The sequence below is a fragment of the Boleophthalmus pectinirostris genome, unplaced genomic scaffold (genome assembly GCF_026225935.1).
Source record: "Boleophthalmus pectinirostris isolate CB_2022bp ecotype Guang Dong unplaced genomic scaffold, ASM2622593v1 HiC_scaffold_18, whole genome shotgun sequence".
Lineage (NCBI taxonomy): Eukaryota > Metazoa > Chordata > Actinopteri > Gobiiformes > Gobiidae > Boleophthalmus > Boleophthalmus pectinirostris.
Genome location: NW_026571133.1, coordinates 44619631 through 44632930, shown reverse-complemented (window position 1 = coordinate 44632930; position 13300 = coordinate 44619631). Strand labels below are relative to the sequence as shown.

At 42.6% G+C, this 13300-nt stretch overlaps 1 protein-coding gene across 3 annotated transcripts in view; it reads left to right on the top strand.

Moving 5' to 3' along the window:
- tjp2a (tight junction protein 2a (zona occludens 2)) overlaps window positions 1-13300 on the top strand; it is a 70239-nt gene that overhangs the window by 44816 nt on the left and 12123 nt on the right. For all 3 annotated transcript variants that reach the window (XM_055153538.1, XM_055153537.1, XM_055153539.1), the window contains 12 exons: window positions 1500-1624; window positions 1810-1912; window positions 2326-2678; window positions 3232-3569; window positions 4107-4210; window positions 6224-6377; window positions 8540-8651; window positions 10072-10190; window positions 10323-10395; window positions 11305-11455; window positions 11546-11654; window positions 12182-12401. In XM_055153538.1, coding sequence (XP_055009513.1) covers window positions 1500-1624; window positions 1810-1912; window positions 2326-2678; window positions 3232-3569; window positions 4107-4210; window positions 6224-6377; window positions 8540-8651; window positions 10072-10190; window positions 10323-10395; window positions 11305-11455; window positions 11546-11654; window positions 12182-12401 — 1961 coding nt within the window. The remainder of the gene's footprint in view (window positions 1-1499; window positions 1625-1809; window positions 1913-2325; window positions 2679-3231; window positions 3570-4106; window positions 4211-6223; window positions 6378-8539; window positions 8652-10071; window positions 10191-10322; window positions 10396-11304; window positions 11456-11545; window positions 11655-12181; window positions 12402-13300) is intronic.

Sequence of the window (13300 nt, the reverse complement as noted above, 5' to 3'; positions counted from 1 at the left end):
TACAGAGACTATACATACAGGGAGTATACGTACAGAGACTATACATACAGGGAGTATACGTACAGAGACTATACATACAGGGAGTATACGTACAGAGACTATACATACAGGGAGTATACATACAGGGAGTATACATACAGAGACTATACATACAGGGAGTATACGTACAGAGACTATACGATACAGGGAGTATACGTACAGAGACTATACGTACAGGGAGTATACGTACAGAGACTATACATACAGGGAGTATACATACAGAGACTATACGTACATGGAGTATACGTACAGAGACTATACGTACAGGGAGTATACGTACAGGGAGTATACGTACAGAGACTATACGTACAGGGAGTATACGTACAGGGAGTATACGTACAGAGACTATACGTACAGGGAGTATACGTACAGAGACTATACGTACAGGGAGTATACGTACAGGGAGTATACGTACAGAGACTATACGTACAGGGAGTATACGTACAGAGACTATACGTACAGGGAGTATACGTACAGAGACTATACGTACAGAGACTATACGTACAGAGACTATACGTACAGGGAGTACACGCACAGGGAGTACACGCACAGGGAGTACACGCACAGGGAGTACACGCACAGGGAGCTGAGTAGGTCTAAACTACAGGCTCTGCAGGTTTTCTATAGAAGAAATGATGAAGACTTTACACAGTGTAAATGTGAGCACTTGGATAGTCCTCATCTCTGTCCTGACTCTGACCTGTGCAGAGGCCACACTGTAGGGAGATGGAGCTCATTCCTCACTCTTGTACTCCTGTCCGTTCTGTTTATATCCAGACCTGCTTGAGGTCAGATCTGGGAAATTTTGCATTCGTTACTAAACAGATTCAGAGTTACTGGTAAGTAGATGCCCAGGATGTCTACATCAGTATCAGTTGGTACAGAGCAGAACTGGGCTTTGTCCAGCTCCAGAGCCATATTCAGCCCTTTGGTTGACTCTGACAAGCCCCTTTAAACTCTTCTGGAATTACAAACTAAACATATTTTATAATTTGACCTCATGCATGGGCTAAAGCTGCATTATTTTATATATATATATATATATATATATATATATATATATATATATATTTTTTTTTTTTTTTTTTTTTTTTTTCTGTATAAACTTTTTGTAAGGGAGCCTCACTTTTTCATTGTTTATTCATAACATAAACACTTGTCAGTCTGAGCAGCTCATCAGAACAATGAGATTTGCTGTTTTTTAATAAAGAAAATGCAGTTAATATTATGCAGAACTGAGCCCGGCCCTCCACATTGTTTTCTATTTCTTATGTGTCCCCATGGAAAAAAAGAATTGCCCACCACTGGTATAGGGTATTTGGTATTTGAGACCTACAAAATAAGTTTTGCTATTGAACATTCACTTCATATGAATTGGTGAATGTAGTGTTTGAAGAAACAGTGAGTCAGTGGAGAGTCAGCATTAAAGAAAGTGAGTAACCATGTTTTTGCTTTTACAGGATCCTAAAATGGGCTTTGGCATCGCAGTGTCGGGGGGGCGGGACAACCCCAATGAAGACACAGGGGAGACATCCATCGTAGTGTCAGATGTCCTACAGGGAGGCCCCGCAGATGGACTGCTCTTGTAAGTTTACAAGTGACTATGAAATAATCCAGTTTGACTGAAATCTCTTCCCCAGTGGACATATTATCCTCCAACAGAGTTTACTGGCCCACCATTCTCTTGGTGTGAAAAAAAGTGCATTGTGCATACAGACTATTGTTGATGTTGTCACAAATCCTCGTGTTCTTCTGTTGTTTCTTGTTCAGTGAGAAAGACCGTGTGGTGCAGGTGAATGCCATCCCCATGGACGGAGTTGTTCACTCCTTTGCCGTGCAGACTCTCCGGAAATGTGGCAAAGTGGCCAAAATAGTAAGTCCTTTTGATTAATCTACTAAAACCCACAGGTAAACTACTGGAAAATATCAGGGCTATTCCATCAAGGCTGCTTAACAAATCCAGGCTTATCCTGAAATCCTAGACTGAAAGTAGCTCTATCTTCAGCTTATGCTTCAAGTAAAAGAAACAAACCTGTATCTGACCAGCACTAACTTAGGCCTGATCTTTTGTGCACTTTCGGAAACTTGAGGAATGTCAGACTAGTGGAGCAACAGCAGCAGTGAAAATGTGCTCAGAGGGTCATCAGTGATGTTTTTAATGATCTGACTAAATGAGAGGAGCCAGAGTGTGCACGGACAATAGTTCGACCCAGATGTTTTCAGATCATTTTGATGAGCGAGAGGGATGTGTGTACATGATTCTGAACATGTGTGTCTCTGTCCTAGACGGTGAAGCGTCCTCGTAAAGTCCCAGTGAACATGTTGAACCGCCCTCCGTCTCCAGACGACCGAGTCTTCAGCACAGACTACACAGAGGACTACCCCTACGACGGGGACCGCCGGAGTGTCTACAGTGGGCACGACCAGGCCCCCGACCGGGACCACCGGGACCGTGACTCTGGCTACCAGACCCACGACCGAGACTACGAGCGAGGACGCAGCTCAGAGAGGGACCTGGGGGACGAGCGGCCCTACAGGAGGGACGGCAGCAGGGGGCGCACTCTGGAGCCCGAGCGCAGCCCTGACCGGAGATACCGCAGTGACCACACTCTGAACCGAGACTACAGCCCAGAGCGCAGGTGTGTGTCACGACCTGCAGGGGGAACTACGGGAGCTACAGCATCTATATTCTATTCATCTATTTATATCATTTATATCATCTATGGACTGGAGGAAATGCAAAGTGTGAAATGACTCAATAGAGGTTTTAGTTTTTAGATTTTCCAAATTTGCTTTGATCACCCCTTTCCACTCTTTCCTCTAATGAACCCTGGCACACCTGTGAAGTGAAAACCATTTCAGACTCATTGAAAAGGCCAAGGGTTTCCAGCGCATTGGTCAAACCAAAGGGTGGCTACTGTGAGGAATCTGAATCCAAAATATAGAACATATTTGGAGTTATTAACATTTAATTATTTACTACTTCAGTCCATATGCTTTGCATCATATTTGATTCTTCAGTTCATATCAGTGATGTAGAAAACATAGAGTGCGTTGTATAAGTAGAATAGTAAACATTCAGACTGAAAGTCTTTTAAATCACCATGACTCTGTGTCCCTGTTAGCAGCTGTAATCTGCTGCACAGTCATGGGAAACTACACAAGTTGACTTTAGTGTTTCCTGCCCAACAGGAGGTACAGAGACCACAGCCCAGACCGGCGTTACCGAAGCGAGCGCACCCTGGACCGAGACTACAGCCCCGACAGACGTTACCGCGACGACCGTGATCACAGCCCGGACAGGCGTTACCGCAGCGACCGAGCGTTAGACAGACAGAGCCCAGACAGAGGGCGCTACAGGCGGGACAGCCCCAGCCCCATCAGAGGCCGCGCCCCCAGCAGAGAGAGGCTGGACCGCTCCCCGTCCCCGCCCCCCCTGCCCATCCCTCTGCCCCGCCCTCCGCCACGGGAGCACGAGCCTCTGGAGAAACCACTTAACGTCCTGCTGCTCAAGAACAGGCCCAACGAAGGTCAGTCCCATGTGCCTGCTCCACCGTCCTGTACTTGAATTACACTGTCACAAGTGCAGTATTACACATCCTTCCTTCTGGAACAGGACACAGCTTTTATTATGGACGGGGCAAGATCTCATGAGACAAAATGACCACAGCAGTATGCACACGTGTTTAGGTTTACATTGGAAAAAAGTGAAGTCTGGCAATTTAGAGCTGTAGTTCTAAAAAAAAAAAAAAGTGTTACAATGACAACCAAGTAAATAAAAATGGTGAGGCCAAAATTTTGACCTGAGCCCCATAATTATTTATTATAATTCATGTGAAAATCTTATCTTGTCTCGTTCTCATGGACACAATCTTGTATCTTGTGTGGAAATAGTGTTTTATCCCATCGTAGCATTTAGCCTTGTTATGTTGTTGTTCCCTCTCCACAAACATACCTGGACTTGTATTGTGCTGTGTTGTTTCATTTGTCCTGTGTCTGAGTTGGTCTTGCTTGAGCACTCAGAAATCACTGTAATCACTCCACGCTCTGTGTCCCATGGCTTTCAGAGTATGGACTTCGTCTGGGCAGCCAGCTGTTCATCAAAGAGATGACAAGTACTGGACTGGCCAATCGAGACGGAAACCTGCAGGAGGGAGACATCATTCTGAAGGTGACAGACTCACACTCACATGCACTCTCAGGAGCGAGCCCAGACTTTTTCGACACACTTTATCATTGTGCCTGGTTTTTGAACACTCCACAACTTAAATGCAAACTTTTAGTCCATGAATTACCCGTTTCCTCACTTTTAATAATCACATGTATTAGTTTATGTTACACTAAATATATAAAGAGGAGGGATGCAACGGTGCAGTTTTCACACAATTCCATATGTATCTCAATACATGGGTCACAATATTGGTTTAGATTTCGATGACTTTTTGAGACGTTTTTACTCTGAAAGCAGCAGCGAGGGACAGCAGCCCCTCCCACACTGCCCTGCTCTTACACACACACACACACACACACCCCCACACACACACACACACACACACACACACACACACACACCCTGCTCCTAATAGATTCGCAGCGCCCTCTCATCTTCTTTCTTTCTAAACTGTTTTATTACATAAAAATGTTGCAGTAGACGGTTTTCTGAGTGAAACTTATGAGAGAGTCTGTGAAAAAGATTTCGTATATTGTGAGTGGCATAGCGTGTGTGTATATGATTTGATTAATGTTATGTAAAGCCTAAGCTATTGTAGAGTATTTAAAAGTTAATATCTTTGTCAATTCTGGATGTATAAATGTAAAATAAAAACATGACAGAAAGATCAAATCCTCTGTTAGAATATTTCAGCGGTGAGTGTGTATGGAGCTGTTTCGCTGCAACAGAGGAGGACGCTGCATTAACCGTTTCCCTTATGGACCAAAATAAACGTGAACACCGCGCGCAGGGAGGGAAATGTGCGCAAAACACGTGTATTGAACAATATGATATTATATTGTATGTGTGGCCGTACCAGCTTGTCAAATGCCTGATCCCGTCAGATCTCAGAAGCTAAGCAAGGCCATCATTGTGTCCTTAGGCAAGACACTTCACCCACATTGCCTAGTATGAAAGTGGTGAGTGTGTGAGTGTGTGAGTGTGTGGTGGTGGTCGGAGGGGCCGGTGGTGCAGATTAACAGCCGCTCTTCTGTCAGTCTGCTTGCCACCACCGGGTCTGGAGTGAATGAATAATGCTCTTTGTGACATATGTCTGAAAAGCACTGTTAATAAAAACACACACACACACTCACTCAATCACACACACACTCACTCACTCAATCACACACTCAATCACACACACACTCACTCAATCACACACACACTCACTCAATCACACACACACTCACTCAATCACACACACTCACTCACTCACACACTCAATCACACACTCACACACACTCACTCACACTTCCACACTCACTCACTTAAACACTCACTCACACAGTCACACACTTACACACTCACCCCCTTACACACTTACACACTCACACACTTACACACTCACGCACTCACACACTCACACACTTACACACTCACCCCCTTACACACTCACCCCCTTACACACTCACACACTCACGCACTCACACACTCACCCCCTTACACATTTACACACTTACACACTCACCCCCTTACACACTCACACACTCACCCCCTTACACACTTACACACTCACCCCCTTACACACTCACCCCCATACACACTCACACACTCACCCCCTTACACACTCACACACTCACCCCCTTACACTCACACACTCACACCTTACACACTCACCCCCTTACACACTTACACACTCACCCCCTTACACACCTTACACACTCACACACTCACACACTCACACACTCACACACTTACACACTTACACACTCACCCCTTACACACTCACCACACTCACCCCCTTACACACTCACCCCCTTACACACTCACACACTCACCCCTTACACACTCACACACTCACACACTTACACACACACACACCCACACACTCACACTCACACACTCACACACTCACACACTCACACACTTACACACTCAAACATTCACACACTCACTCACACACTATCGTTGCATGCCTAATAAACAGTAGTTGATTGTGAGTCCTAACAAATCTGTTTTCGTATCCGGTCTCAGATCAACGGCACCGTGACTGAGAACCTGTCCCTGAGCGACGCGGGGAAGCTGATCGAGAAGTCCAGAGGCAAACTGCAGCTGGTGGTGCAGAGGGACCGCAGCCAGATCCTCATCAGAGTGCCTCCCATGGTGGACAGCGACTCAGAGCTGGACGGTGAGAGCAGGGAGGACGCGCACTGACCACACCACTGCCCACAGCCCCTGATCCTGCAGCACCACACATGGGACTGGGCTGAGGGGCCGCTGTGAGCACATGTGGATGGAGGCACTGCTGTGGATAGAAGTGCAGTACTGTCGTTTTTCCAGTGGTTCTTGATCTGCTTATTGTTGTTTTGGTGGTACTTGGGAGTGTTGGAGTTTGTCTAGAGCTGCTGCTGGTTTAGAACTGGTTTAGTCTTCGAATAGTTAAGGGTGGACAAGATTGACAAATTGACAAAAATTAATCTTGATATTTTTCTGAATTTTCTTGGTAACAATATTTTTGAGATTTAAGTCCAGCACAAAGCTTGAACGGACCATAAAGTTAATCATAAAAGTGCAGAAATATCACTATGCTCTTGTTACGAGATGTTTCTATCTCTTTTTGAGATCATTTTAATAGTTTTAATTTGTTTTAAATAGATTATACTTAAGAAAGCCGCAGGATTTAAGAAAAATTTGACTGTTGCAATTAGATATGAGATTTAAAATATGAACTCTGAACAGAATCCTATTGGTAAAATATAAATGTGTCCAGATTGAAATACGAACTGTAAGAATCACAAACTAATATGAATCACATTGCTGAATATGTTTGTACAGACCTAAACTAAGCAGTTTTTATGCTGATTAAGATTTAAGAATAAGATTTTGTTGTTTATGGAGGAAATGGTATTGCTTAAAATTTGCAGCTTTTGGGATTTTCTGATTGCGTCCATTCAAATTGCGAATTGACTCACTGTGCAGCCCCCAAAAAATATCCAATTTACGAGATCTCCCACTTCTAGCCCTATTTTAGACTTGAGTTTGATGCTACTGCAGTTTTTATAACCTGGTTTTAGTCCTGCTTTTCAGCTTGTTCAGTCTTTCTTCTTTCCTCTTTAGCAGTTTCAAAGGAAGTTTAGTTCATTTAAGGAGGCAGCCACAAAGCAATGCTGATCCTGGTTTGAACTCTACTTTGTAACACGGGTGAGCTGCCTGTCCAATCAGAGCAGAGGAGACTGAAAGGGAGTGACTGGAGAGTACATTCTAATCGCCACATGTTGTAACTTGTTTAAAACGGCAGATACATAATGAGCCAAACTGCTTTATCTATCAAGAAATGGAATCTTCCTCTGGCTTCATATTGCACCTGTTTTCTTAACTTTCCCCTTTGTATAAATAAAATATGAAATGTGAAACGACATGATGTGGCTACACTTTTTGTCCTGGCTCATAATCATATCTGAAAGATCTTAAAATAAAACTCCCTTCATCTCCTCTATAAAACCATTTACCAGTTGATCTAATACTGCGTCCCATCTCGAGGCACCTTGTTTTATATACCTGGTTTTGATGTCACATGACCTGAGGGAGCGTTGCGATTGGTCCGTTCAGCTGAAGTGGTGTGACTGGATTGTTGAGGGGGGTGACCCACATTAGTGTTTTTGTGTTCACACTGGCTCCAGGCGGCGTGTCTAATCCAGCCCATAATCCCACCACTGGAGCACACACAATGTCATTAACTTCAAATCTCCTCGATGGCTCGGGTAATGGGACAGTTTGGGACCACTGTGTGTCTGTCACCTCGTCTGGCTCCGTCAGTCCAAGTTACAATAACACACAAAATTTAACCCTTCATGTTTTGAAATTAAAATGTAATTGTAATATGAGACCAGTAGATTCTGATAAAGTCAAATAATCTAGTTGTGTAAAATGGTAAATAAACAAACAATTAAAAACTCAAATAGCTCGAATTGAAGACAGCACATAGCAGATTTATTTTGACCTGAAGAGCTGCTTATATAGTACAATGTATCTGTCCTGGGGCAAGACACATTTTGCTCAAATACATGGGATTAAATTCAGTACAGGAACTATAAATATAATATATATATATATATATATATATATATATATATATATATATATATTATATAATTTTATTTTTTTTTTTTAAGTATTTTTCCCTGATGTGGGTGCTCTTTACTACTACTACTACTACTCTCTTTACTATTACTACCCCCATTAGAAAAGTGAAAAATGTCATCCGTGTAATGCAGATGCCCATCCTCATCTGTATTCTCATAGCTGTGAGCAGAGCTAACATGTGCTGACATTTGTGCTGTTGTGTTGCAGATATCTCTGAGATTGAGTCGTACCGCTCGTACTCCCCACAGGAAGACAGGAGGGGGCAGCACTCAGACCTGTCCTCACACTCTTCCAACGAGAGGCTGCGGGACAAGCCCAAGTACACTACGCTACACACTACACACTACACTACACACTACGCTACACACTACACTACACACTACACTACACACTACACTACACACTTACACTACACACTACACTCACTAAGCCAGCCTGGCTCCTTCCACACCACCTGGTTCTTTAGACCTTTACATGCAGGAATTTAAACTGTGACTGTGCTCTTGTGTCTGTTGTGACATAGACTAACATAAAGGGTTCATCCTAAACAGCCTTAAAAAGTATTTCCAATTAGGGCATTGCTATTAAAGGAGTGCTATAAAAGGAATTCAAGTTTCACTCATTTCTAACATCAGTACTCAGCTTGTGTCTTTTTAATGGACTGGTCTGGAGCCGATCGTCTCAGTAAAAGATGGTGGTTTGGAGCAGACGCAAAACTCTGGAAGAAGAAATTTGACGATTTGAACTGTGACTCTTAAAATTATAAAAATATAAATTCTGTATTACTTTTATGGGTGGGATTTGATAAAAAAAAAACATGTATCTAATTAATTAATCTCAATTAATTGTAATAATATTTGCCTAACTCATTTACTAATTTTCTTGCTGAAGCCCATCATTTGTTGGAGTTTGGGCTGCTGGCACCTCTTGTTTGTGCTCGGAGCAGAACTGCTCCCGCCTCAACAGCTCCAGCAGTTTCTGTGCTGCCACATGTTTTATATTTACATGGTCTCATGGGGTCGAGGGGCTTCTGTGAGATCAAACTCTTCTCTGCACAGTTTGCAATAAACGACGCCTTTGTCGATGCTTCCATCAGGTCGTTTTTTGAATAGAAATGTACCGTCCAGCAGACCCAGAGCGCTTTCATGCTTCATTATTGTAGTCGCTGTCCGTCAGTATAACTGGCGAACCATGAACGTTCTGCGTTGTTTATCAAACTGCAATAAAATGCGTTCATATTTTTAATGCATTATTTTCTTGGTAATTAATTAATCGTAATTAACTCGTTAATGTCCCACCCTTAATTTAAACATAATTTTATTTGGTTTTAATATTATTTATACCTTTCAGGCAACATGCAGTGGTCCAATATTTCTCACAGTTACACCTAAAGACTTAAAAAGTTTTTCTTAGAAGTTTTTTTTCTTAAAATGTTATTACTGTACTGCCACGGGAAAAGGTTTGAGCCTCTGATTAGAAGCACAGTCAAAATTTAGCATACGTATGAAGCTTGAAATGAAATGTGGTATTAATCAAGGAGGACCAGCATTACATGTTTCTTATGATTTATATCTCATGACACGTGAGTGACTGATGAATGAATAATGATCTGTAAAGTGTCTTTCTGACATATGTCTGTGAAAAGCTATATAAATAAAAACTTACTTACTTACCTGACTGTAGATTTAGAAAAGACTTTTTATCTGAGCATTTGTGGATGGAGTTGGTTTGTTTTACAGAGAGGAACCAGCCAATAGACTGGCCAAAATGGGTGCCATGGCGACGCCGTTCCGACCTCCTGATGACAAAACCCCTGTGCCGATTGAAAGGGAGGAGCCTCGAGCAGACACGCCTCCAGGTTATATTAGATTACACACCTACATGGATATTAGACCATGACTACAACATGGCCATAGAACAGGACTAGAACAGGACCAAACCAAGTCCAAGTGTGAGCTCAGTGTGTAAAAGGTGTGCTTCTGTGTTTCAGTCATCACTCCAAAGGTTCGTGCTGTGGCCAAAGTGCCTCTGAAGGCCAGTGCAGAAGAACAGGACATCTACGGGTGAGACATGATGTTCATTATGTCACTGCACTCTCAGCTATGGGAGTTATATCTTAGCCTGGAAGTAGGGCTGTGCCAAAAATGAAAAGATTGATAGATTGCGATATTTAATTAGGTTGATGTTAATGGTAAGGCTTATGTATTTGAATCGACAGATCTACAGCCAATCCAGTGGTGCCGCCTGCTCCCCCTCCCTCTCTGATCCAGCTCCTCACCTTTTCTCCTCTTCCTCTCCTCTGGTGCTTCTTATCATTATAATTCAAGTTATTGAAAGTAAATGACTGTTTTCTCACAGTTTATGAGTGAAACATAAGTCCTGGTGTAGCGCGGCGACATCGCAGGTGTTTCAGTTGATAGTGGTGCATGTGTTTCTGTAACACATGTGCATTTAGGTTTAATATGTTGTACAAACTCATTCAAGCTTTACATGTCTATTTCTCCATAATTATCAATTGTAACAACACAACATAAAAACTGTAGTAGTCCTGAAACTCTGCTCTTTATGTCTGAACTATGCCTGCTTATGTTTTCAGTAAGATGGAAGAAAATCTAATTGCAAATTGAGATTGATCAATATGGGGGAAAACAAAAAACGTGACTTTAAAAAAATATATTTTTTTTCACTGCCCAACAGTTTGGCATTAAGGTGTTTGTATTTATCATAACGATATTTTGAAAGCATACATTCTTCCTGTGAGTGGGCTTGCCTCTCCTCAGATCTGACTGGTAACTTGCTTGCCTCAAAGTTTATGTCCATACTGTGACAGATTCCAGGCAAAACAGTAACATGTTCATGCAAGCAGGTGCTGTGCTCTCATCCAAACTAAAGACGCAGTGCACCTTTAAAGTGAACTAACATCTTGAGTTGTTTTGGTGCCTAATGACAGCCTCATGTTTGTGTGTGGACAGACCCAACACGGTGATGGTGCGCTTCATCAAAGGAGACAGCGTGGGTATGAGGCTGGCAGGAGGCAACGACGTGGGCATCTTCATCGCAGGAGTGCAGGAGGACAGTGCAGCCGAGCAGGAGGGGCTGCGCATGGGGGACCAGATCATGAAGGTCAGTCTGCTCGACTCCAGGGCTCGCTTCTCTCAGTCTTATAGTTTTATCTGGACATGAAGGTTTGATGTGTGATGTTTGTTTCTGCAGGTGAACAGCATGGACTTCAGGGGGATGGTGCGAGAAGATGCTGTGCTCTACCTGTTAGAGATTCCCAAAGGAGAGGAAGTGACCATCTTGGCTCAGAGCAAACCTGAAGGTATTTGTGAATCAAACAGATGACAGCAGAATAAAACATGCCTATTGCTTACAGCTTAGAAATAGAAGTTCACATAGTTAACATAATTGTATTTTACTACCTGAAACTAGCCCACTGCCCTTAAAAACTAGTTTTCCTAGTTTGATTTATAATTGTACTTCCTGGTTAGACAAGGGCAGAGCATGTGACATAAACTGAAATTGTCCCTGTATTTTTGATGCAGTTTTATTTTAAAACTCAGCACTAGTTTTTGTAATATTTAACTTTTTTGATCATCTTGTCCTGTGTGTGTGTACTTCCTATGAGGCAGTGTCTCACTTGAGCAGAACTGAAGAAGCCACTTGGCTGAGTGCTGAAATATCTTCACTCTAATACTTCTGTCCAGTTGACAGAATGTAAAATGTATTTAACTCTGTAAAACTATGATAAATATTTCCTATTTGCTCTAACCCCCCTAAAATAAAGTAATAATTAGACAAACATGTAAACCACGTTGACGTGAACTGAAACCTACTGATGATTTTCAGTGTATGAGGACATTCTGGCGTCCGGTCGGGGTGACTCCTTCTTCATCAGAACACACTTTGAGTATGAGAAGGAGGCTCCTCAGAGTCTGCCCTTCACCAGAGGGGAGATCTTCAAAGTGACTGACACCCTGTATGACGGGAAGCTGGGCCACTGGCTCGCCATCCGCACGGACAAGGACAACCAGCTGCTGGAGAAAGGCATCATCCCCAACAAGAGCAGGTCTGCACCAGCACCACAGCGCTCTCACAGTCCACATTAATGTTGTCTCCATACGATATCCATATACCATATATACAATATTGAGTTTTATCACAGTGACAATCAGCATTAAACAGTAGAACTTTCTGTTCTATTCCCTTGTGGTCTTATATGTGTGTAATACTCAGAGGTCCAGTAGGTTCTATAGTGGTCCATGGGTGTATACTAGTCTATGTGCTCTTATACTTCAGATCATTCTAGGCTTAGATTAGTATTAGTATGATTTTCAAAACTTGACAATCTTAGTCCACAAATAGACTTTATATTCTTCTACCCGGGTTGTTCACTTGTAAACTGTTTTACTTTTTTTATTTAGGTACTTGCTTAGATCTAAAGATTTTTTGTAAGAGGTAAAAGTACATGTGGGAATTTGTCCTCTGCAGTTGATCCATTCATCAGTGCCACTGGGTCCAGCTCTTGAGCTAGGCTTGATCAACAACGTCTAACTTACAAGCTATTTGTCAAAATCATTTATCTACCACTATCAGACCATTATTATTTTTGAAAACTCATTCTTGAGTTCACTCTGAGTCTCAAGTTCATAAGTGGAAGTGAGACTGTCAATTTGCACCATCGGTCTCTGACCACCACCAACACACATACACACACCGTATTCATACTAGGCAGTGTGGGTGAAGTGTCTTGCCTAAGGAGATAACAGTTTTTGCCACTGCCTTCCCACTGTGGCACCTGTTCTCCCATGCAAGTCCAAACCAGGCCCAGCCTTGCTCATCTTCTGAGACCTGACAAGATCAGGCTTTGACTAGCTGCTATGACCTGTTCTGAATGACAAAAACATTGGACATAACAAACACAAAAGTCTCATCCATTTGAGTATATCCATCCATCCATTTTCTTCC